Source organism: Salvelinus alpinus, chromosome 27 (genome assembly GCF_045679555.1).
Source record: "Salvelinus alpinus chromosome 27, SLU_Salpinus.1, whole genome shotgun sequence".
NCBI classification, from domain to species: domain Eukaryota; kingdom Metazoa; phylum Chordata; class Actinopteri; order Salmoniformes; family Salmonidae; genus Salvelinus; species Salvelinus alpinus.
Window position 1 is genome coordinate 23,002,459 of NC_092112.1, and position 26,584 is coordinate 23,029,042.

At 42.7% G+C, this 26,584-nt stretch overlaps 1 protein-coding gene across 4 annotated transcripts in view; it reads right to left on the reverse strand.

Annotated features, from left to right (window-relative positions):
* Window positions 1–3,498: 3,498 nt before the first annotated feature.
* The window catches only part of LOC139556191 (mitogen-activated protein kinase kinase kinase 7-like), a 29,278-nt gene continuing 6,192 nt past the window's right edge, over window positions 3,499–26,584 (reverse strand). For 3 of the 4 annotated variants that reach the window (XM_071369813.1, XM_071369815.1, XM_071369814.1), the window contains 12 exons: window positions 26,189–26,317; window positions 23,037–23,161; window positions 22,400–22,530; window positions 22,057–22,138; window positions 21,811–21,935; window positions 21,371–21,518; window positions 19,511–19,591; window positions 15,501–15,568; window positions 13,626–13,728; window positions 13,215–13,276; window positions 12,641–12,756; window positions 3,499–7,198 (listed from right to left, as the gene is read on the reverse strand). In XM_071369813.1, the coding sequence (XP_071225914.1) occupies window positions 7,018–7,198; window positions 12,641–12,756; window positions 13,215–13,276; window positions 13,626–13,728; window positions 15,501–15,568; window positions 19,511–19,591; window positions 21,371–21,518; window positions 21,811–21,935; window positions 22,057–22,138; window positions 22,400–22,530; window positions 23,037–23,161; window positions 26,189–26,317 (1,351 nt within the window). In that variant the 3' untranslated portion in view covers window positions 3,499–7,017. The remainder of the gene's footprint in view (window positions 7,199–12,640; window positions 12,757–13,214; window positions 13,277–13,625; window positions 13,729–15,500; window positions 15,569–19,510; window positions 19,592–21,370; window positions 21,519–21,810; window positions 21,936–22,056; window positions 22,139–22,399; window positions 22,531–23,036; window positions 23,162–26,188; window positions 26,318–26,584) is intronic. The other variant, XM_071369816.1, reaches the window with a different exon arrangement.

Below are 26,584 nucleotides of genomic sequence, written 5' to 3' on the forward strand. Positions count from 1 at the left end.
CTTTCACCCACACACTGTCAGTCACGAGCCTGAAATAACAGCCTGTTTCACTGTCCCATTCACAACACAGCCAGTGCTTCAACGCCCCCCCCCCCCCCCCTTCTCTGTCATATAGAAACACTCTTGTAAAATGTACACATATACTTTACATATTTTGAATCTGATTGCCGTTGGCTTTGTGGAGGGAAATGTGCAGACTGAAAGGTGCAAGGGAATGGTTGATTGTTATCTAGCTGTATTCTAGAGACAGTCCTCTCTCCTGTCCTCTCCACTGCCCAGACCCAGGGCCATCTGGGGAGAAGATGTGGTATGCAGCTCTCATGATTAAAGATAAACACGTCCCATTACATTACATCTAATATACAGTACACAGTACAGTGCAGGAGACAGTGAGTCATCTCAATGGGGTCAGCGTCTGTGATATGGGAACATATCAATAGAAAATATGACATGTCAACAGACATTTCCCTGGTATTAGTTGTTTTATCACAACCCATTACATCTGGTCTGTCATACATACACATTGGAGACCTCTTGTTCATATGGCTCCTCCTCTGTCTTGGTGGGACCCTCACTGTCACCCTCAACAGGACTAGAAATGACATCATGTATCCTCTCATTACAACTGTCAATTCCAGGACAAAATTATACAATAGGACGGCTTAGCTTAATTGACATTACATCAATTGTTTTCTGTTGAGAATTTCAGCCAGGCTATCTTTAGACGGATGCTAATGAGGATCATTTTGAACGTCTAGGGAGACAGGCAGCACTTGCAATTGTTTACTACCCAATATTTTTGATATTTTTCTTTAAATCGGTAATCAATTTTCTGTTTCGGTTGCTAATTGTTTCTGATCCAGTAAATCACTTTAGAAAATTACCGATTATTTATTTTTACGGTAATACAATAGGACAATGTCGGTCAAAGCTAATGACTTACTACTGTACAAATATACGATAGAGCCTTACATGCAATAATATGCCTGGTAAGATGTACAGAAAGTAAACTGACAACACAGAGCTGGAACAGGAGTCATTTTGTGTGTGATGTATTTGACTGCAGACGAGAACTTAAACAGATCATCTAGAGCCTCTTTGAAGGCCAACCAGGGATTCATACAGATTAACGGAACAGGTATCTGGCACACAGAGCAATTTATAGACCAACATACCGGTAAAAAATTACGACCCACATTCTTTCCATTATTAAAAACTGCAACATCTCGCCGACGGTTTCTAGCTTACTTATGTCACACTGTTTCCATGGCACCACGAGATATATTTAAATCTAATGCACATTTCAAGTGAAATGTCCCTTATCAGAGAGAAGATTATCATTCTTTTTGGCTCTAACCATGTAATGCAGTATGCCATATCTTCCTTCAACACATGTACAATAGTTCTTACAAATGTAACTAATCCCCTATCAAGAATGTAAATATTGGATTCACGCATGCAACCATAATCAATGTGTGTACCCAAACACACCTTCACAGTTGTTAACACAGAAAGACACATGATGCATCTAGGAAATAGAGATTACACTGCGTATTAAGACTTGGCGAGCATCCCAAATGACACCCTAGAGTGAAGTGCAATATTAAGTAGTGCGCTAGGAAGGGAATAGAATGTGCATTTGGAATGTACAGATGGGATTCTTGTTTCCTTGGCCACACAGACCTTCACCCAGAGTTAGAATAATAGAATGGACATGAACCTTCTTATGATGGGATAAAGGTCAGCCTTTTTGGTCAGCGAGTTGGTCAACCATGGTTTTCCAGTGCTGTGATAAGATCATTTAAAACACCATTCTAATATCCGACAGCTCTTTGCAACAATGGGACCAGGGACCAGCTAAGCTTGTTAGCAATGGCGCTGGTCCGCTTTGTGACGACGTTGTCTTACCTGTATTCTTTCGACCTAGTCTGCAGAGACAGGAAGAGAAGTGAATGTCCCTGTGAGAACAAAGCAGCACAGGATAGGCCTGCTAACAATATGCTCAGTTCCTTATTTCCATCAGCGCTCAACAAGGGCATGCAGGCCAGCCAGAGCACAACACAATACCTGGCTGCAGAAGGAAGATGACATCATTTCTCCTCAATGAAATGATTCATTGTCTTCTCTTCAGCAGTCAACTTCAAACACACAATAAACTTTTTTGTGAGGGTTAAAACAAAGCCTTTGTAAGCAGTTAAGGGATCATTTTAACATGAAATATAAACCCTGTCTTATGTAAGTTTCATCCTAGAAAAGAGAACTCATATCATTGGTTTTTGCTGACTTCAATATCAAAGGCAAATCTGACCAGCTTTGTTAGAGACTTGTATAACTTTTGCCCAATATAAAAAGATGATCATTCATACAAATGCATTAGGTTACCCTGGGTATTGTATCATTACACACAACGTAAAGGGGCAGGTTCGATCCCCTCAATTGTTATACCGCAGTGGCAAAACTCGGTTTCTTTGTCTGAAAAACGGCCTCAGTTCCTGGACAGTGAACAACTATACCAAAATGACTACAGTACTAAACGCTGTGAAAAGACCATGTCGAGATCTTGTACGCCACCTCCTGGTCAAATACAATATGACACCCAGATATCTCCACACTAGGAACACCTGCTCTTTTCATGACAAACTGACCAGGTGAAAGCTATGATCCCTTATTGATGTCACTTGTTAAATCCACTTCAATCAGTGTAGATGAAGGGGAGGAGACAGGTTAAAGAAGGATTTTTAAGCCTTGAGGCAATTTGACACATTGTGCGTGTGCCATTCAGAAGGTGAATGGGCAAAACAAAAGATTTAAAGTGCCTTTGAACGGGGTATGGTAGCACCGGCTTGAGTATGTCAAGAACTGCAATGATGCTGGATTGTTCATGCTCAACAGTTTCCCGTGTGTATCAAGAACAGTCCACCACCCAAAGGACATCCAGCCAAATTGACAACTGTGGGAAGCATTGGAGTCAACATGGGTCAGTCAGCATCCCTGTGGAACGCTTTCGACACCAGAGTCTATGCCTCGATGAATTGAGGCTGTTCTGGGGGGAAAAGGGGGTGCAACTCAATATTAGTGTATTAATGTTTTGTTCTCTCAGTGTATAAGACAATGAACCACTACAAAAGATAAGACAGTAATGGTTGAAGTTCTACACAGTAATGTCTTGACTGATGTGATGCGAGTCATCAGTCGTCCATCCTTTACCAGACTAATGTTTTGTGTTGGCAGTCCAGGTGTAAACGCCTTACCCCAGCCCACACAACAGTTTGTTATGAGGGTGTTACTGGTAGCTTTGAGACCTAACATGAAAATAAACACATGCACAGATTCATTTAGCTCACTTTCTAATCATAACAACTAGGGACTATGTTCTGGCATTTTTAGTAACCATGAGCAATGTGGATCACTATGTTTTATGAATTATTTGGGTGTCTGTGTAGATGCGAACACACACACACACTCTCTCATACAAATATATAAAACATGTTCAAATAATACAATTTGTCCCCGTTTAGTTTATTTCTTGATGCCTCCCTCCTAGGCACATACCTGTTCCCTATAGCTTAAGAAACATTTATATACAGGAAATGGTCAATAAAACGATATAGTGAACATAACTTTAAACTGAAAAACTAGGTATATACTCACTGCAGCAAATGAACCCACAATTTCACCTGTCTCGTACATCAGAATGTGTATTTCAAAGTACCAGAATCAAACTGTTTGTTACATGTGATCAGTAAAACCAGATGATTGTGCAAAACATTTGAAGGACTGTAGTTAAGACAGGTCTGCTCAAATTAAACACCAAGACAACTTTTTAAAGTAAGATCATTTCTCTTATCAACTTTTTTTCATGGATACTTAAATCTACTGGGATTAATTATATTCATTGGGGAAAGCAGTGACAGATTTCATTAAGATTTCCTTTGCAGCATATTGACATCACCATTGACCAGACAATCAGCCTCCTGGGAATTAATTAGCATAATAAACAATCCTCCCCAAAAAACACAAAGTCACATAATTCTCACTGACTGTCCATTCTCACTGACTGTCCATTAAAATGAGGCGCAAGTGAACAACTTGTCCCACCTCAATATAGCAAAGAAAAACAAGTCAAGTACTTTAACAGCTAGCAACAAAACTCTAAGGCACTAAAAACTAAAAACCAACATTTAGGAGAGGGATAGGTCTCTCCTTGTATACAGTGTTTTCAGGAAGTATTCAGACCCTTTTACTTTTTCCACATTTTGTTACGTTACCACCTTATTCTAAAATTTGATTCAATCTACACACAATACCCCATAATAACAAAGCAAGTTTTTTTTTTTTTACACAAGTATTCAGACCCTTTGCTATGAGGCTCGAACTCAAGTTCAAGTGCATCCTGTTTCCATTGATCATCCTTGAAATGTTTCTACAACTTGGAGTCCACCTGTGGTAAATTCAATTGATTGGACATGATTTGGAAAGGCACACACCTGTGTACATAAAAGGTCCCACAGTTGACAGTGCATGTCAGAGCAAAAACCAAGCCATGAAGTCGAAGGAATTGTCCATAGTGCTCCGAGGCCATCTGAGGAAGGCTACCAAAAAATGTCTGCAGCATTGAAGGTCCCCAAGAATACAGCGGCCTCCATCATTCTTAAATGGAAGTAGTCTGGAACCACCAAGAATCTTCCTAGAGCTGGCCGCCCGGCCAAACTGAGCAATCGGGGGAGAAGGGCCTTGGTTAGGGAGGTGACCAAGAACCCGATGGTCACTCTGAAGGAGCTCTAGAGTTCCTCTGTGGAGATGGGAGAACCTTCCAGAAGGACAACCACCTCTGCAGCACTCAGACTGGGGCAAAGGTTCAACTTCCAACAGGACTACGACCCTAAGCACACAGCTAAGACAACGCAGGAGTGGCTTCGGGACAAGTCTGTGAATGTCCTTGAGTGGCCCAGCCAGAGCCCGGACATGAACCTGATCAAACATCTCTGGAGACCTGAAAATATCTGTGCAGCGACACTCCCCATCCAACCTGACAGAGCTTGAGAGGATCTGCAGAGAAGAATGGGAGAAACTCCCCAAATACAGGTGTGCCAAGCTTGTAGCTTCATACCCAAGAAGACGCGAGGCTGAAATCTCTGCCAAAGGTGCTTCAACAAAGTACTGAGTAAAGGGTCTGAATATCTATGTAAATGTGATATTTCAGCTTTTTATTTGTAATAACAAAAATGTCTAAAAACCTGTTTTTGCTTTGTCATTATGGGACAGTGTGTGTAGATTGATGAAGGAAATGTTTTTATTGAATCAATTTTAGAACAAGGCTGTAACGTAACAAAATGTGGAAAAAGTCAAGGGGTCTGAATACTTTCCAAATGCACTGTACCTCAGTATATTCCCATACCAGATAAAATTATAATCCCTAACACAAAAACGTTGTCTTACTTATACAAATTATAGAATAATAAAAGACAAAGAAACACAAAATACTGAAGTCATGATAAACATGTTGCACTTTCAACCTCATACAAAGTTTATTTTACTTAAGCAGGTTGAAAAAACAAGTCTCATATTTTGCTTGTGTTGTTGTTTGAAAGCGGCCTATAAATATCGCATCTCTGTTTAAGACCCAAACCACGTTTCAATACAGGTACTTTTAATAAGCCGAGACATTCTTTTTTTTATCCACAGACACATCATGGATATGCAAGGCATATCTAAAATACATCCCCCGTTAAAATGAATGCAACTTACATTAAATACTTTCAGATAGGTTGTCAGGTTGTGGTGGATTTCTTCTGTAAGGGGTTATGCTGCCATAAAAACTAGGAGGGAGAACGGAGACGTCTACATTATTTTGATACAAGGGTGGCTATTTCTGCCTAAGAGGGTAAAAAACACACTTAGAACTTAGTGATCACAGTCAAATAAATTCTGCTCGTAATTCATAAAAAACGCCAAATTCAGTTCGTAATTCATTAAAAACGCCAAATTCAGTTCGGAATTCATAAAAAACGCCAAATTCAGTTCGGAATTCATAAAAAACGCCAAATTCAGTTCGGAACTCATAAAAAACGCCAAATTCAGTTCGGAATTCATAAAAAACGCCAAATTCTGAACATAACTCACACATCCATCTTTGTTTTTCACATTCTCAAGGACACATGGCCACTAGCCAGTAAGGAAGACAGGTCAGGGTCGGACTAACCAACGGGAGGACTGGACTGTGGGAGGAGGACACACACACACTGACCAGGCAGCCCAGGGGAGGGTCCGAGGGACCCTGAGAGCAATAGAAAGAAACATATTTCACACCCCTCACTGGCCTCCCCTCCCATCAGGCTCAGTGGAACACAAGGCAATAGGAGGTTACTGTACAGGACTCACACCTCAAGAAGCATCCTTTCTGACCCAAAGGATGGCTGACCATTGAGAGCTAGAAGCCCACTCCTCTGCCCTCTGTGTTCACTGAACCTAGGGCAATCACAACCTCAGGACTACCGCTCTTTATGGACAGAGAGGGTAGATGGATGCTGATTGCTTTGGTCTGCTATCAAAGAATATACTGTAAAGATGTGCAAACATATGGGCACAGAGACTTTCCATAACAGCCTGCTTGAGTGCACACCTTATTGTCCATTCCATGTTATCAGCAGTGTGTCTATGACGCAACATGCAGGTATACAGTAAAACACAGGTCTCTTTACAGTACAAAGTAAAACAAGATCCACTGGAACCTACAGGGCCCAGGTGCTGGTGGGCGGGGGCACCTAGGTTGAGATCATAGCTGTCATAGGGCAGAGGGAGGAGGAGAGAGAGATGGCAAATGCTTTGCAGGTAGGGTTTGGGTTTCAGTCTAGACTACAGGTGACGCAGGACAGTAGAGGTTTGGGTTTCAGTCCAGACTACAGGTGACCCGGAACAGTAGAGGAGTGAAAGAGGAGGAGAACAGGGGATATGACATGGGGACAGTTTGTTTGTGTCTCAGCAGCATGAGCCAGGTAGGGGCCAGCTTGTGGATCATCATGAGGTGCCCTGTCTCTTCGGTTGTTGAGCGCGGATCAGTTCCAGCTGCTTTTTGCACTTCTGGTAGTAGGTGGACAGAGACTTATTCTCCTCCTGCAGCTTCTTGTGCTCCTGGACCAGGCGGGACGTGTTCTGCTGGTCCTTCTCATCTTGGTCCAGTTCAGCGATCAACTCCTTCCTGGAGATATAGATTGGTATTATTTACACAAACTCAGCAAAAAAAGAAACGTCCCTTTTTCAGGACCCTGTCTTTCAAAGAAAATTCGCAAAAATCCCAATAACTTCACAGATCTTCATTATAAAGGGTTTAAACACTGTTTCCCATGCCGATTCAATGAACCATAAACAATTAATGAACATGCACCTGTGGAACAGTCGTTAAGAAACTAACAGCTTACAGACGATAGGCAATTAAGGTCACAGTTATGAAAACGTAGGACACTAAAGAGGCCTTTTTGCTGACTCTGAAAAATACCAAAAGAAAGATGCCCAGGGTCCCTGCTCATCTGCGTGAACATGCCTTAGGCATGCTGCAAGGAGGCATGAGGACTGCAGATGTGGCCAGGGCAATAAATTGCAATGTCTGTACTGTGAGACGCCTAAGACAGCGCTACAGGGAGACAGGACGGACAGCTGATCGTCCCCGCAGTGGCAGACCACGTGTAACAACACCTGCACAGGATCGGTACATCCGAATACATCACACCTGCGGAACAGGTACAGGATGGCAACAACAACTGCCCGAGTTTCACCATGAATGTAAAATCCCTCCATCAGTGCTCAGACTGTCCGCAATAGGCAGAGAGGCTGGACTGAGGGCTTGTAGGCCTGTTGTAAGGCAGGTCCTCACCATACATTACCGGCAACAATGTCGCCTATGGGCACAAACCCACCGTCGCTGGACCAGACAGGACTGGAAAAAAGTGCTCTTCACTGACGAGTCGCGGTTTTGTCTCACCGGGGGTGATGGTCGGATTCGTGTTTATCGTCAAAGGAATGAGCGTTATACCAAGGCCTGTACTCTGGAGCGGGATCGATTTGGAGGTGGAGGGTCCGTCATGGTCTGGGTCGGTGTGTCACAGCATCATCGGACTGAGCTTGTTGTCATTGCAGGCAATCTCAACGCTGTGCGTTACAGGGAAGACATCCTCCTCCCTCATGTGGCACCCTTCCTGCAGGCTCATCCTGACATGACCCTCCAGCATGACAATGCCACCAGCCATACCTCTCGTTCTGTGCGTGATTTCCTGCAAGACAGGAATGTCAGTGTTCTGCCAAGGCCAGCGAAGAGCCCAAATCTCAATCCCATTGAGCACGTCTGGGACCTGTTGGATCAGAGGGTGAGGGCTAGGGCCAATTCCCCCAGAAATGTCCGGGAACTTGCAGGTGTCTAGGTGGAAGAGTGGGGTAATATCTCACAGCAAGAACTGGCAAATCTGGTGCAGTCCATGAGGAGGAGATGCACTGCAGTACTTAATGCAGCTGGCCACACCAGATACTGACTGTTACTTTTGACCTCCCCTTTGTTCTGGGACACATTATTCCATTTCTGTTAGTCACATGTCTGTGGAAGTTGTTCAGTTTATGTCTCAGTTGTTGAATCTTATGTTCATGCAAATATTTACACGTGAAGTTTGCTGAAAATAAACGCAGTTGACAGTGAGAGGACGTTTATTTTTATTATTTTATTTTTACATGTGCCACAATGGTGCACTTTACAATACAGAAAACTTAATTGCAGTGCAGTTTACATAAGAAAATACAAACATGACTAAGATTAAAAAGAGAAAGGCATCGGAGAGGAAAGCATACAGAATGAGAACAAGAAAAAAAGGAAAGGGATATGCCATTAAAGCTGCAATATGTAACTTTTTGGGCGACCCAACCACATTCACATAGAAATGTGGTTAGAGCGTTGGGCCAGTAACCGAAAGGTTGCTGGATCGAATCCCCGAGCTGACAAAGTGAAAATCTGTCGTTCTGCCCTTGAACAAGGCAGTTAGAACAGATACCGGGGAACAGTGGGCTATGTGCCCCTTTTCTATGCTTCCTGTTCTTTAAGATTTGTTTTTGTGTCATCTACTTTTGGTTTTGTAAACCAGCTTCAAACAGCTGAAAATACAATATTTTTGGTTTAATGAAAAGATATTTCACAGCGGTTTAGAGGGAACAATGATTCTCTACACCAGTGGTTTTCAACTGGTTTTGTCTGGGGACCAACATTTGACAGTCACAACCCAATATTATGGACTGTTGATGATTACATTTTGTAATGTTGTATTGCAGCTGCCTTCTTGGGCAGGTTTCACTTGCAAAATAGACTCAATGATGTTATTAAAGAAAGTCATTAGACAGCCATATTAACTGAGAACACATGTATTATCAATTCAAGAGAATAAGCCATTTAATTAGGCGACCAGTTCAGGAGTGGGATGTAATACATGATCAGACTCAGTAACACATACCAGTTTTTAAAATAGTTGAAACAACAATCATTAGGAATTCTTTATTATTCATTACCATCTGAATAGTTTCACAACTTTGAATTTATTTTTAAAGGTGTATGTTTTTTAACCATTTAAATAAAGTATAATATGAATGTTAGAATTAATTAACATTGAACAATAACTCCTTAAGCTGTTTTTTTATCGCGTGTGTGGCCTATCAGTGGGAAAGCTGGGGGGTTTCTTTAGTTTGATAAATTCACTGAAGTTTGGGGTGATGGTTGACAGGGAAACTCGGAGGTCATGCTGGCTGTCCAGTTAGTTTCTGCTTTTAGTTTTCAGCACGGCCATAGCAGAGAAGCCACTTTCACACAGATAGGTAGTGCTGAACGGTAGCATGATTCATGACTGGTGAGAGCAGGATACTCTACCATTACGCTGCAGCAGAACTATGGCAGTGTCATTTCCGGGAAGTGCATGCTCAGTCCTCGATCAAATGACAGCTCCACCAGCAGATCCTCTTCATTACTTGGCAACGTGACGCTTCCCATCTCCACTCAAAAGGGGTCCCGGGTCCAGTCGTCTAGTCTCCTGTTCTCCCCCGGGAAGTAGTCACAAAACTTTCCCTGCAGCTTGACAAGATGCTGTTTAACGATTTATTTTTCAGTGTGTCGCGGTGCCTTACGTTGATCAGATTCTGAATCTCGAAAATCAGCATCGGGAAACATGTCAATCCTCCCATTAGAAACATGATTTGCCCAAACGGTAAGCTTCATCTGGAAGCCATCCACTTTGTCCCTCTGTTCAAATCGATTGTGACCCCTCCCTTGCATTGACACATTGAGCGAATTCAGATGATTAAAAATATCTGCCAGGTAGGCAACTTGCGAGAGCCATTCCTCACAATCGAAATGTTCGAAGCTCATAAAAGCGACCCAGCAGTTTACCCCTGGAAAGCCAGTGGACCTCTGCATGATAAAGCTGGCGAGGTGCTCCCTCGCCATATCCCTGCAGAAGACCTGGAAACAACCGCTTTTCGCTCACATTGTGGAGAGTGGCGTGGAGCTCAGGCATGATGTCCTTCGCTGCCAAAGCCTCCCTGTGTAGGAAGCAGTGGTTCCACGTCGCACTCGGTGCTCTCTTCAGGATCCGCTTTACTACTCCAGAGTGCTGTCCCCGTCATGGCAGCTGCCCCATCTGTGGTCACACCGACACACCCATCCCAGGCAAGTCCCACGGAGCCCAGGAACATATCGATTGTGCTAAAGATAGCCTCTGGAGTGGTGGTGGTGGGCAAATCAGCACTAAAAAGGAACTGCTTCTCGAAGTTATTATCCCAGACGTGTCTGACATAGACCATTAGAATTGCACGGTTAGCCACATCTGTGAATTCATCAAGCTGCAGTGCGTAATGGACATTTGCACTGATGCACTCTGATGTCTGGCACGTTATGTCCCCAGACATGTCCTGGATTCTCCTCCTCATAGTGTCATTGGATAGGGGTATAGTTTTAAGTATGTTGCGGTTGACTCTCCCAAGATTTCAGTGCATTTTTATCAATCGCAGCAGGGAGTAGATCCTCTGCGCTGGTGTGTTTTTTTTGCACTTAGCAATACGCTGGGCCACAAGGTGTGATGCACAAAGTGCCTTTTCTTGTATCGTGCAGACGTTCTTCAATGAATCTTGTGAGGCCTCCAGATATTGACAAAAAAAAAGTCAGCTGTCTTGTCTTTGTGGCTTGGATGCTTGATGCCTTTTCATTTTGGGTTTCACGTTCTCATCTATATAAAACTATATTTGATGAAGTCGGGTGGTATTTTATCTTCTTGATAGGGACCGGGTTGTCTGCCTTGTTGTTGACGTTGGTAGCAGCAATAGATGAATAGGGAGCTGCACGTTTTAAAAACTGGTCCATGATTTTACTCTGACAGCTAGGCTACATGAGTTAAATGACAGCCAACTATCCACACGTGCAATGCCTGCAGAACACCTCTGCATAGTTAGCTGTCAATCAAGCTAGCTGTCAGAAGAAGATCTGTATTATCTGATTGGACGTGTCAAATTTAAAACAATGTTGCAGAATGACATTTTTATTGGATCAGTGTGTCAAATTAAATCTTTATTGGTCACATACACATATTTTGCAGATGTTATTGCAGATGAAGCGAAATGTTTGTGTGTGTGTGTGTGTCAAGAAATCTGTCATTTCATTGGATCAGTGTGTGTGTGTGTGTGTGGGGGGAGAATTTATTGTATTGGTCAGTGAGTGAGTGCAGCGTGAACACACTCAAGTCCAAATGTAGCTAGCCATTTCACCACTGCGGACGCACTGCATGTGTTAAGTCAGCAACAATAAGCGGTGCAGCGGTACCCTTTCAAAATAATGTTATTTTTATTTCATTTTATTATTCTTGCACAAGTCCCGCGACCCTTTAAAATCCTCCCGTGACCCCCCAGTTGAGAATCACAGCTCTACACTATCCATTGCTTGTTATGGCACAAACTGAAATTAGGCGAATTATTACAATTTTAACAACCAGGAAATGGCGGCGCAATTTCTGCATATCGCACCTTTAAGTAATAATAAAAATGTGATTAAGACAACTGTGAATTACTCTGTGCTTGAACAGAGGAATAGCATCACATGCAATTCGCACAGCTTAGGCTGGTGGATGACGAAGCACCAAAGCATCCAATCGCTTCTGTGAGAAAACCGCTGATTCCACAAATGTGGTAATTCCTTGCTAAAGTCATGGTCTATGAATAGGAGATTAGCTCTTCATCCAAACACAGCCAGTTGTTCCACTACGCTCGACTTGCACAGCTTAGCAGGCCTGTTTGAATTTCAATGGTCATCTAAATTAGTAATTGCCTTTGGGTGGACCTCTGCCCTCAGCAGTCATATGCCCAAGTCTAAATACATGTTTCACATCTGATGGAGCTGCTTGTTCTGTTAGTCACAAGACAGCCCACCCCCTTAAACGAGGAGACATTTTTGTCTGCTTGGATCGCACAGATGTGTATGGTCACATTCAGCAGGGCCTACAGTATAGACTAGAGTTAATAACACTGAACGCTAACAGAATGAAAGAACAGCGCATTACCTCAGCCCTTTGGTGGTGGCTGAACACTTGCCCTACAAGATGGAGAGGTACAGTAAAGGTTCACTATTTACCTTCTCTGGATCAGCAAGGCGATTTCTGTCTGCACTTTTAGGTACTCCTGGGCCATTTTACAGTGCTGCTCAAACACAGCCATGGACTCTTTGGAGTTTGGGCAAGGAGCGAGGGGCTGAAAATAAACCATGCGATTAATTGATTTGGAAGCATATATCCAGTTAGATGATATAAATACATTTTTAGAGTTTATCAGATTCATCAGAGCTTTTAAAAATATACAAAATATCTCACCGCCGTTGCAAGTGGATATTTATACAGACATTCGTCTTTTTAGATAGCATAATTTTCTCAGAGGTTATCCTGCCCTAATTGAATTAGTCAATTTGCAGTGTCCTTGAAATCATCTTTGAGTGTGGAAAACATCAACATTTCAATTAAAACAAAATAGCAAATCAAAACACACACACAAAAAAAAATCAAGATTCACTGTAACACCATATTGTTTTTGGACAGGTCCACACAAACAGTTGAATGGGATGGGAGTGGGAACAAGATGTATCGTGGTATAAAATAATGCTTAACATTAGCAGGACAGGGACAGGGGAGGTCCGGTATGAAATGATTCCCTACCTGCAGCTGGTAGTCCAGAGTGAGATATGCCATGGGAATGGAGTTGTCTGAGCCGTTGGTATCTGGGCAGGAGAGAGCAAGACTCATGTTTTTTTGTTGCTCTGACAGTGACAGTAGTGGACTCGGTGTAAGCCGAGTCCACTGGGCAGGCACACAGTTATCAATAGACACCAGAAGTCCTTCAACAGAAATAGACCCTTGTCTTTTTGCATATCCCAACTCCCCCTTCAGAGAGTGGGGTCACGGCCAGGGTCTGCCATCATCAACGGTGACCCTGGAGCAATTAGGGTTAAGGCCTTGCTCAAGGGCAGATTTTTCACCTTGTCGCCTCGGGGATTGGAACTAGCTACCTTTTGGTTATTGGCCCAGTGCTCTAACCCGCTAGGCTACCTGCCACCAATACTACTGTACCTGTGGGGTCATCGGGAGAGAAGCTATAGCCTCTGCTGCTGGTCTTATCAGGCGGCATCATCCTCACACTGGGACTGGAGGACCTGCTGCTGTTCCGGCTCCCCTGTAACAGACCAACAACACTGTCAATCACTCATACAGCCAATCGTAGAAGATCAGAGGTGGAAACACATGTCCACAAAATGGCCCTTTAAAAAAGAAAAGAAAAAAGAAGTAAGCTATCTGGCAGACGCTTTTATCCAAAGCGACTCACAGTCGTGCGTGCATACGTTTTACAATTGGGTGGCCTTGGGAATTGAACCCACAATCCTGGCGTTACAAGCGTCATGGTTTATCAACTGAGCCATACAGGACCGCTATTGCTTTTGTCCACTGAGCACAAAACACCAGAACCTCAAGCAAAGTCAACAATTATTTTTGCTGTCATCCCATGGCTTAAGACGGCAACAAAATCCCACATGGCAATCCTGAGCCTCATTCAGTGGGGTTATGTACACCCTCCCGAAAGAGAGAAACATGTAAGAAAACCTGAGGAAAACACTCAGTTCCACTACTGGGAATTCACGAGTTGATCTCCACAGATAACCTTGTGCAAAAAGGTATCAGACAAGAACAATACAAATATAAATCAATACATGTCCAGGGTCTAGTTTCTCATTAAACTAAACGGGAATTTTGCTACTGCAAAAAAATGCACAGGGAGACAAGAGAATGTTCTTTCTACACCTGGAATATATTCATCTTCGCAACAGTGACATTCTCCATTACATCACTTAGCTTTTCCGCCATTGGACACCATGTTTGATCGAGCATGCATCAAATCCTCCGAGGAAGCAAAACACGATCAGTTAAAATGCAATGCAATTCACAGAGAGAGAGAAAAGATACTATACCACAAAAAAGCTTTTGAGAAAGCTTTCATAACATGCATTTCCCCCTCTGTGAAAGGCTTATGTACGGTGTTACACTAGTCAATCCAGGCCTTGTCCTACAGTAGAGCATCAAATCTGGCTGTCCTACTGTAGAGCACCTCACCTGGCTGTCCTACTGTAGAGCACCTCACCTGGCTGTCCTACTGTAGAGCACCTCACCTGGCTGTCCTACTGTAGAATACCTTACCTGGCTGTCCTACTGTAGAATACCTTACCTGGCTATCCCACTGTAGAGCATTTTACCTGGCTGTCCTACTGTAGAATACCTTACCTGGCTGTCCTACTGTAGAATACCTTACCTGGCTGTCCTACTGTAGAACATCTTACCTAGCTGTCCTACTGTAGAGCATCTTACCTGGCTGTCCTACTGTAGAATACCTTACCTGGCTGTCCTACTGTAGAATACCTTACCTGGCTGTCCTACTGTAGAATACCTTACCTGGCTATCCCACTGTAGAGCATTTTACCTGGCTGTCCTACTGTAGAATACCTTACCTGGCTATCCCACTGTAGAGCATCTTACCTAGCTGTCCTACTGTAGAACATCTTACCTAGCTGTCCTACTGTAGAGCATCTTACCTGGCTGTCCTACTGTAGAACACCTTACCTGGCTATCCCACTGTAGAGCATTTTACCTGGCTGTCCTACTGTAGAATACCTTACCTGGCTGTCCTACTGTAGAATACCTTACCTGGCTATCCCACTGTAGAGCATTTTACCTGGCTGTCCTACTGTAGAATACCTTACCTGGCTGTCCTACTGTAGAATACCTTACCTGGCTGTCCTACTGTAGAATACCTTACCTGGCTATCCCACTGTAGAGCATTTTACCTGGCTGTCCTACTGTAGAATACCTTACCTGGCTATCCCACTGTAGAGCATTTTACCTGGCTGTCCTACTGTAGAACATCTTACCTGGCTGTCCTACTGTAGAGCATCTTACCTGGCTGGACTCTGTGCCGACCCCAGGGAGGTCCTGTACAGATCTCCGTCTCTGCGCCTCACAGGTGGCTGTGGACAAGATGGAGAGATAGAGGAACCGTTAAAACCTAGAGACAGTTCCAGGGGGACTTGTCTGTCGTCTGTCCGCGTCTGCCTTAGGTCTGTGAAAAGTGGGGTATCCAAACCACAGAGCCACACAGAGACAGGACATTTGCACAGATTTAACCCCTGACTCCTTGGCCAGTCACATGTGCTCTGGTATGCCCATAGCATGACCATAGCGCAGTAGTCATCCCTCTCAACCCACACAATAACACGGCACAACACACACACACCTACCACATGAATAGCTAGGCCTCACTGTGTCACGTGTTTGTGCAGATCTGCTTGTTTGGGGGGGGGGGCTGTGAGTAAGGGATGCTGGTGATGGGAAACTAGGGTATTTTAGGGCTCATAGCACATTGCTGGGCCTCAGACAAGACAAGGCCAATGGGCTGAACAGCACAATCAGGTCTGGTCTGTCCATGATCTGCACCCTGCCTCCACTCCTTCGTCCCCAGCCAAGGTAAACCTGAGGTTGGCTCTGACCTGCCTGACATCGTCAGAATTACAGGTGAAATTCCAGCCATCTGGCAGTTAGAAGTATTATTAGTTCGATCTATGCTGGAGAATTATGAACAATGTCTTCAGAGTCGGAATATTCAGCTGCTGTAAATTTTCTGGCGATGGGAGCACTGGAGGTCTTTTTTACCCTCCGCACACCCCTTGGCATCAATCCCAGACCCATACAACATTTGAACTACTACAACAAGGGAAATATTTAAGGTGGAAACCATAAAAAACAATTTGGGACAATTGAAATTATTAGAAATGTAACTAAACAATACCCTCAACTGATTTTTTTTCTTTCTAAATGCATAACTTTTTACATGATATGGAAGCTAACATCTAAAACTACCTGGAATGTAGGTTTACAAGACGTGGCACCAGAGGGAAAATGGATGTGGGAAATTGCCCCGGTCTATTTTCTGGTAAAGTAGGTCTAAGCACTGGTCTAACCATTTTAACTTGACCTCTCTTATTGCACAAAACTCCAAAACAAATAGACACTACACACAGGCAGACACACACACACAGAGAAACAAACAATACACTGAATGTTGGATTGAGACAAATGCTCATTTGTCACTGCAGTAATTGTTGCTCTAGGCCTATACAGTGCCTTCAGAAAGTATTCATACCTATTCGACGTATCCCATATTTTGTTGTGTTACAGCCTGAATTCAAAATGGAAGTTAGAAAATGTATTGAAAATTAAACACAGAAATATTGAATTTACATAAGTATTCACACCCCTGAGTCACCACATGTAAGAATCACCTTTGGCAGGGATTACAGCTGAGTCTTTCTTGGTCTCTAGTTAGATTGTACAATATTTGCACATTATTCTTTGGAAAAAAATTATTCAAGCTCTGTCAAGTTGGTTGTTGATCATTCCATGACAGTCATTTTCAAATCTTACTACTCGGGAACATTGAACGTGGTCTGTGCAAGCAATTCCAGTGTATATTTGGCCTTCTGATTTAGGGTAGTGACTTGCTGAAAGGTGAATTTGTCTCCCAGTGTCTGTTGGAAAGTAGACTGAACCAGGTTTTTCTCCAGGATTTTGCCTATGCTGAGATCTATTCCATTTCTTTTGATCTTAAACTCCTAAGTCAATGACAAGCATGCAAATAACATAATGCAGCCACCACCCTGCTTGAAAATATGAAGAGTGGTACTCAGTGATGTGTTGTTATTGCTCCAAACATAACGCTTTGTGTTCAATACATAGTTACTTTCTTTGACAAATGTTTTGCAGTTTTACTTAAGTGCCTTATTGCATACAGGATGCATGTTAGGAATATTTTGATTCTGTACAGTCTTCTTTTTCACTCTGTCATTTAGCTTAGTATTGTGCTGGGACTACAATGTTGTTGATGCATCCTCAATTCTCCCATTATCACAGTCATTAAACTGGAACTGTTTAAAAGTCACCATTGGCCTCATGGTGAAATCCCTTAGTTCAGTTAAAGGAGAGGACGGAAACCACTAGGAAGGACACCTGTATCTTTGTAGTGACTGGGTTTATTGATACACCATCCAAAGTGTAATTAACAACGTCACCATGCAGAAAAAGGGATATTCAATGTTTTTTTTTTTTACCCATCTACCAATAGGTGCCCTTCTTTGCGATGCATTGGAAAACCTCCCTGGTCTTTCTGGTTGAATCTGTGTTGGAAATTCACTGATAGACATTACAGATGTGTGGGGTACAAGGAAGAGGTAGTCATTCAAAAATCATGTTAAACACTATTGCACACAGAGTCCATGCAACTTGTGACATTTTTACTCATTAACTTATTTAAGCTTGCCATAACAAAATAGTTGAATACTTAGACATTTCAGCTTTTTATTTTTAATAAAATGTGTAAAAATGTCTAAAAACCTAATTCCAATTTGACATTATGGGTAATGTGTGTAGGCCAGTGACGTAAAAACTCAATTGAATCAATTTTTAATTCAGGCTGTAACACAACACATTGAAAAGGTCAAGTGGCGTGAATACTTTCTGAAGTCACTGTAGATCAGAATAAGGTCCTGTTATTGTGATTGTTGTTTTGCGTGTAAAAATAATATACGTTGCTGCAGTCAAGTATGTACAATATGGCAACAGAGGTGCTTGCGAGCATAGCCATTTGAAGTCACACCCTACTATGAGAACACTGAATAGACATTTTAATTAGAATGCCAATCCAGAACTTCAAAAAACTTGAGTAATGCTTCATACTAATTAAACTACTAAATGGAAACTGGGTTCAAATGAACTGAAGAAATTAGTGACATCTAGGTGTGCCACATACAGTGATAACAACCTTGTCATACATTTAATATCCCCTTACGTCAGCCCTCTCCTTTAGTCACTGATTAATTAACTACTCATTCGACATGTCTCTCGCAGCTCCTCCTTCCTAAATAGAAAGGCCTTTTTTTGTTTGAAATCCAGTGCTGCTGTCCCCGTTTCCTTCATACTCATCTGGGGTGGTAATAATAGCTGTGACCCTCAATGTGAGGTAAATCAATCAAATCGACAAAGTTAATGGATGCAAAGAGAGAGAAAAAAAATGTTGCCAAGCTTTTAACAGACGTCCTCTATGCATGAAAGACAAGGACGAGCTGAGAGAGGAGCTCAACTCCAGACAGAGCAAGCCAAGCCAACCAATTTACTCCCTGCATGCCTGCAGCAAAGCCAGAAGGACATCTGAGAAAAAGACAGGGCCATGAGTTATGAATCTTATCACATCCATTTCACCCCCCCTTCTGATGGCATGATGATAAAAATAACCTGATGACATGCCCCTTAATCAACAGTCTATTATATTGTTTTTGCACATCAGGCTAACACGTTTGGATTCATCCATGAATCTGGATTAGATATGTTGATTAAAAGATGGATCTGTGTGAATTGAAACAGCTTGATCAGCATCTTGTGCCTGAAGGGTGAAACACAGATAAGACCGCCACCATGTGTAACTCATGTCCCTCTTAATGTCTAACAAAACCACAAAAGACAGAGGAAAGAGAGAACTGTGTGTGTTACTCCAGGTTTATCATCATCCATAGCCTCAATACTGATTTGTATTGAGTCATCACTGGTGGTAATATCCCCTTACTAAATAATATCCCCTTACTTCAATTCAATTGTAAAGTGTCAAGGCAGAATATAAGAACTGCATGCCAAATGGCACCCTAATCCATTTTTAGTACTCTACTTTTGACCAGGGCCCATAGGGCCTCTATAGGGAATAGGGTGATATTTGAGACGGATCGACTACAAGCGGCCCCTGTAGCCTGTGAGACCTGGAGTAACAGACACTAAAGGCCCAGCAGTGTCAGAGCAACCCACTGATTCAGTTCAGCCAAGCCAGCTATACCCAGGGTACCAGGTAGCCTGGTGGTCCGCACTGGTACCTGTGACGACGATCTTGGGAACGTCCAGAATGGTGCCAAATGACGCCGTTTTACGGTGGCCTCGTTTATACTGGGGACGTGCTGCAACAAATACACACACATAGCTGGCGTACACATGCAGACGAAGAGAGGGCCCAGAGCTGGAGCATACATGTCAGACGCTGCTCTCTTCTCGCTACCCTCTGGACTGTACTGACATGCAGCGCACATACATGCACAATGCACGGGCAACATGCATCCTGTCCTTAGGTTGGTTGGTAAGTATGACAACACAGTGCTAGCGATGCTGCATAGGAAGTCTCAGCACAGGCATGACAGGCATTTGGTTAACAAACAGTTTGACTGTACCAATAGAATATGTATGATAAATAGAATAAAATAAATTGATCAAACCATATTGATGGCACCGAATACTGTAATATATAGTAACCATTGAGGAGCACTGAAGATAAACAGATGATAAAGCTAAATATATTACATTTTAAACTAATATTTATATGATATACCATGTACAGCATCAACAATGTGAAATAATTATATACAATAAGACAAGACAACTGAAGACATTTCACACAAAACAGTCTCACATTAAGCTGAAAAGAAAGCGTGAGGAAAAACCCTGACAAATATAGACTAAGGCTAATTGTAGCTTACTCATGCCTTGGACGCTTAATTTTGACAAGGCAGATGATGAATACAAGGCATTCTCTCTGGCTGTGTTTAGACAGGCATCCCAATTCTGATCTTTTTGTTCCACTAATTGGTCTTTGGAACAATAAGATCAGCTCTGAAAAAGATCTGATGTGATTTGTCAAAAGACCAATTAGTGGAAGATCAGAATTGGGCTGCCTGTCTATAAAGCTCAGCCTCTGAGCCTTAGATCTGTGTGAAGAAGGGGAGATGACTGGCACCAGTGCTGAGGGGCATATGGAGGAGCTTACATGAGGAGTGAGGCATCACCTCGGAGATGAAAGCAGATGAAATGCATCTTGACAGACAGGGAGACATGATTTACACTGAAGTCATTTTAGCAGAAACTCTTATCCAAAGCAACTTACAGTACCAGTCAAAAGTTTGGACACACCTACTCATTCCAGGGTTTTTCTTTATTTGTACTATTTTCTACATTGCAGAATAATAGTGAAGACATCAAAACTATGAAATAACACACATGGAATCATGTAGTAACCCCCCCAAAAAAGTGTTAAACAAATCAAAATATATTTTAGATTCTTCAAAGTAGTAGTTGTGGAAAAAGTACCCACTATCATGAAGCTGGTTGAGAGAATGCCAAGAGTATGCAAAGCTGTCATAAAGGCAAAGGGTGGCTACTTTGAAGAATTGCAAATATAAAATCTATTTTGATTTGGTTAACACTTTGGTTACCACATGATTCCATATGTGTTATTTCATAGTTGTGATGTCTTCACTATTATTCTACAATTTAGAAAATAGTACAAATAAAGAAAAACCCTGGAAAGAGTAGGTGTATCCAAACTTCTGACTAGTACTGTACATGAGCAATTAGGGTTAAGTGCCTTGCTCAAGGTCACATGGACAGAGTATTTTTTTTCTCTCACTTAGTCGGCTCGGAGCTTTGAACCAGTAACCTTTTGGTTACTGGCCCAACGCTCTGAACCGCTAGGCTACCTGCCAACCTGATAGTAGCTTTAATGGTGTAGGATGCCTTTATCGCTCTCTCTCGTACTGAAATAAAACTGACTTCATTAGCTGACGTAACATTACTGTAAGTATGAACTGTATGCATCTCTTCTAGAAGTGTGTGATGTGTCAAATATGTAGTCCTATACTTGTATAATCCATTTTGGGGTGTGTGAAGGGTGTTGATTCTGAAGTTACCTGTGGGAGCGAAAGGCACCCTGTGCTCCAGCTCTGACAGGTCTGCGCTCATTCTTTTGCTCTCTGAGGGCAGCAGACTGTGTGTTCGCTCCGACAGGCTCTCAACACTGCTCCCTCTGGACAGAGGCAGGCTCCACAACGGGTCTACCTGAGAGCACAGACAAAACAGATACTGTTGGCCTACAGTACATTTCACTACTTATTCATTGTGGTCAAAAAGTCTCAATTACATTTTGTGCACTGATGATTACATCAAAATGACCGTGATTACTTTCATATGATGCTTGTTTAAATCATTTTGTTCATATCCACACAAATGTAGCTAATTGCATTAATTTGTCTACCTTCTCTCACCTAGACACCTGACAAAGTAAATTGCTCAGGTTTAATGGTTGTGATAGACATGGCAAGCCAAGTACCAGTACAGGTTGCTGCGTTACCTTTGGCCTGAACTGATGTGCAAACTGAGGTGTGATCTTGATGGTGTCGTTGCTCCCTGGGGAGTCCCCATGCTCCATGTTTGTGTCACTCTTGTTGCTGTTGCAAGTGTAATCCACATAGGAACCTGTAATACCCAATAGAGAGGTGAGACGTGAGATATTTCCACATTACGTCCATGATTATGTAGGTAAAACTAATGCAGATAATAAAAGCTTCCACTATTTCAACGATATAGATGTAGCTACCTGTACTGGTGGCCGAGCTACTCTGTCCTTCATCTGAAGACTGGTACGGATATTGCAAGGGTTCATCAGATCCTGGGAAGCACTGGAAAAGAGAGGTTGACAGAAAACGTAACAGCGACATTCCCAACACTGACCATCTGACCAGACAAGCAGCTTGAGAACAGGACACCATGGTTAAGAGTCCTCCTTGCATCCAGGATCGGTGTCGGCATGGAATTCAAAAGAACACTGGAATGGACACTGTGTAGATCACTTGTCTGCAGGGCGGCCATCTTGGTAAGGCATTCAATTTCATTTAATGCATCTCTATAAGTATGAGTGTTTGTGTGTAGGAGGGCCTTACTCGCATAAGATGGGTCATGATCTTGACTATCTCCTCCATGGAGGGTCTCTGGGAGGGGTCTTTAGACCAGCAGCGGGTCATCAGGCTCTCAATGGGTTTGGGTAGGCTCTTGATGAGCGGTGGCCGGGTGCCTGGACATTATCAATACAAACAGAAAGAAAAGATGCACTACGTCAACATTTATCACTATGAATACAAACACCCAAACACAATAAAATGGATGGAGAGGTCAAAGGTTATACAAACGCAATCTTTTAAAAAGTTCTAGAAAGTTAATTTCAGTACAAGTAAACACTTCTAATCTAATGCAAATGAAAGCCCCATGCTGTGGTGGCACCGCTAATTTGTCGGAATGACAGACGCAGTAGTGTCGTGTCCCCAGGTGTGCTCCTGTTCTCAGACAGTCCGTGTTCCGTTAGCATTCTGCTCCATCACTCTACTGTGCGACGGAGGGAACAGCAGGGAGCGCTATACAGGTGAGTCTGTCTTTTAATTGCGCTTCCCCGTCAGCCTCGTAACTCATTTAATCTCACAGCAGGTCTCACTGGGCAGCCGGCTCTGAGACGCCAGGGTGATTGACATGTCAGCACAGAGATGAACTCATTCAGCTCCCCCACCTACTTCCTCTTAGACTCACCGTTATGCACAGCCCACATGATGCGGAAGGCTGGCCCTCCAATCTCGTCAAAGGGCTTCCTGCGTGTGATCACCTCCCAGAGAATGATGCCCCAGCTGAACACATCACACTTCTCGCTGTAATTGCTGCCTGAAAGCACATAGGAGAAACAGCTCCACTCAGGGCCTTTCAGATTGCTCTGATTGACTGATGAAAAGTAAGTCTAAAAAAAGCACAGTTAATATGTGTGAGTAGTGTTGGGGAGAAGGGGTATGTGCTTGGGAAAGCACAGGAGCATCCATCTGGTCTGCGCACCTTAAGAACATATGTGTGATGAAAATAAGGAGGCAATTTTAGTTCAGGGCCACTCCTGAGATGCTTAATTACTGTGGCTATGTTGTGCAATTAAACTACTCTTCACACAGACGTTTGGGTTGTGTCCCAAATGGCACCCTATTCAGTGCACTTCTTTTGACCAAGGCCCATAATACACTATATAAGGAATAGGGTGTCATTTGGAACTCAGATTTTAAGTTGCTTTGCTGCCTAGGCCTTTTTTAATAACATTTCTCCCCGTGATGCAAATTAGTTTTGCGGAGGTCATTCTGGGGGCAAATGTGAGCTGTTTAAATTGCATGGAAATCATGTTACTCCCTTAAACAAGATAATGACTATTCATGTTACTCCCTTAAACAAGATAATGACTATTCATGTTACTCCCTTAAACAAGATAATGACTATTCATGTTACTCCCTTAAACAAGATAATGACTATTCATGTTACTCCCTTAAACAAGATAATGACTATTTCCTTTGCGTTTCCTCCTGACCCGCTTGACAAGAGGCTGCCTCAATGTGTTTTGTAAAACAAAGTACATTAGGCCAAGGATTCCCAAACTCGGTCCTGGGGCCCCTCCTGGGTGCATGTACAGTGGGGCAAAAAAGTATTTAGTCAGCCACCAATTGTGCAAGTTCTCCCACTTAAAAAGATGAGAGAGGCCTGTAATTTTCATCATAGGTACACTTCAACTATGACAGACAAAATGAGAAAAAAAGATCCAGAAAATCACATTGTAGGATTTTTAATGAATTTATTTGCAAATTATGGTGGAAAATAAGTATTTGGTCACCTACAAACAAGCAAGATTTCTGGCTCTCACAGACCTGTAAATTCTTCTTTAAGAGGCTCCTCTGTCCTCCACTCGTTACCTGTATTAATGGCACCTGTTGGAACTTGTTATCAGTATAAAAAGACACCTGTCCACAACCTCAAACAGTCACACTCCAAACTCCACTATGGCCAAGACCAAAGAGCTGTCAAAGGACACCAGAAAAAAAATTGTAGACCTGCACCAGGCTGGGAAGACTGAATCTGCAATAGGTAAGCAGCTTGGTTTGAAGAAATCAACTGTGGGAGCAGTTATTAGGAAATGGAAGACATACAAGACCACAGATAATCTCCCTCGATCTGGGGCTCCACGCAAGATCTCACCCCGTGGGGTCAAAATGATCACAAGAATGGTGAGCAAAAATCCCAGAACCACACGGGGGGACCTAGTGAATGACCTGCAGAGAGCTGGGACCAAAGTAACAAAGCCTACCATCAGTAACACACTACGCCGCCAGGGACTCAAATCCTGCAGTGCGAGACGTGTCCCCCTGCTTAAGCCAGTACATGTCCAGGCCCGTCTGAAGTTTGCTAGAGATTATTTGGATGATCCAGAAGAAGATTGGGAGAATGTCATATGGTCAGATGAAACCAAAATATAACTTTTTGGTAAAAACTCAACTCGTCGTGTTTGGAGGACAAAGAATGCTGAGTTGCATCCAACGAACACCATACCTACTGTGAAGCATGGGGGTGGAAACATTATGCTTTGGGGCTGTTTTTCTGCAAAGGGACCAGGACGACTGATCCGTGTAAAGGAAAGAATGAATGGGGCCATGTATCGTGAGATTTTGAGTGAAAACCTCCTTCCATCAGCATGGGCATTGAAGATGAAACGTGGCTGGGTCTTTCAGCATGACAATGATCCCAAACACACCGCCCGGGCAACGAAGGAGTGGCTTCGTAAGAAGCATTTCAAGGTCCTGGAGTGGCCTAGCCAGTCTCCAGATCTCAACCCCATAGAAAATCTTTGGAGGGAGTTGAAAGTCTGTGTTGCCCAGCAAAAGCCCCAAAACATCACTGCTCTAGAGGAGATCTGCATGGAGGAATGGGCCAAAATACCAGCAAGACTTACAGAAAACGTTTGACCTCTGTCATTGCCAACAAAGGGTATATAACAAAGTATTGAGATTAAGTATTTGGTCAATAACAAAAGTTTTTTTCCACCATAATTTGCAAATAAATTCATAAAAAATCCTACAATGTGATTTTCTGGATTTCTTTCCCTCATTTTGTCTGTCATAGTTGAAGTGTACCTATGATGAAAATTACAGGCCTCTCTCATCTTTTTAAGTGGGAGAACTTGCACAATTGGTGGCTGACTAAATACTTTTTTGCCCCACTGTATAGTTGTTTTGCTCCTAGCACTTCACAGCTGATTCAAATAATCAAAGCTTGATGATGAGTTGGTTATTTGAATAGTGCTAGGGTAAAAAAACGAAATGTGAACCCAGGGGGGCCCCCAGGACCGAGTTTGGGAAATATTGCATTAAACTACCGGCTGAGAGCATAGACTAAAATGCTACATTCTCTTTTAGATGAAACCGAAACCGTCTCTGCAATATGCTGCATCTTTCCCTCAATTCAACTTCTACATTTCTGTGTACAACCACAATAATTAATACCACCCAAGATATGAATGAATATAAATTAACAGAATGCTAACTAGAGTTAGATTAATCAGGCTTTGAGAAATGGTGGAATCTACGTGTTTGGGGTGACTTCCAGTGATCAAGTAAGTAATAAAGCCAAAGTGGCGCACCATTACAATTAACGGTCACTTCCACCACTAGACATAAGCCCTACTGTATAAACACTGCTCTCAACAGTAGCATCACATAACCAAACACTGACAATCAATGCACTCTAGATAAACACATTTATGAAAGGCTACACTTGTTTAGATACCCTTGTTCTTAAAGAGAGTCAGTCCAATTTGCGCTTTCTAAGACAGATGGGACAGGCATCCCTTGGCGTGTTTCAAACATTTGCCATGCGGTTCATACATGCCTTCAAACACCTCTGGGGCCATCCAAGCAGCACTTCCTTTGTTGTTGGTCATGTGGGTCTGAATGTCACACGCTGTCCCAAAGTCACATATCTTCAGCACGGTGCCACCGGCAACCAGGAGCAGGCTGAAACAAACAAGTAAACAAAGATCCACTCAAATGAGTGACGTGTGAGACTACGTAAGGGTCACTACTAAAGGCTACTGAGGTCTAAATGGGTTACAAACACATAATAAATCCACTTTAGCTTCAAAGCAAACATTCTAATCATTAAAAAAAACATGAAAAAAGAGAATACAGCTACTCAGATTATTTTTATGCAAACAAGTCAGATCCCTTACAGCAAATAACTTTACAACCACACCGTCTGGCAACACCCGCTGTGTCACACAA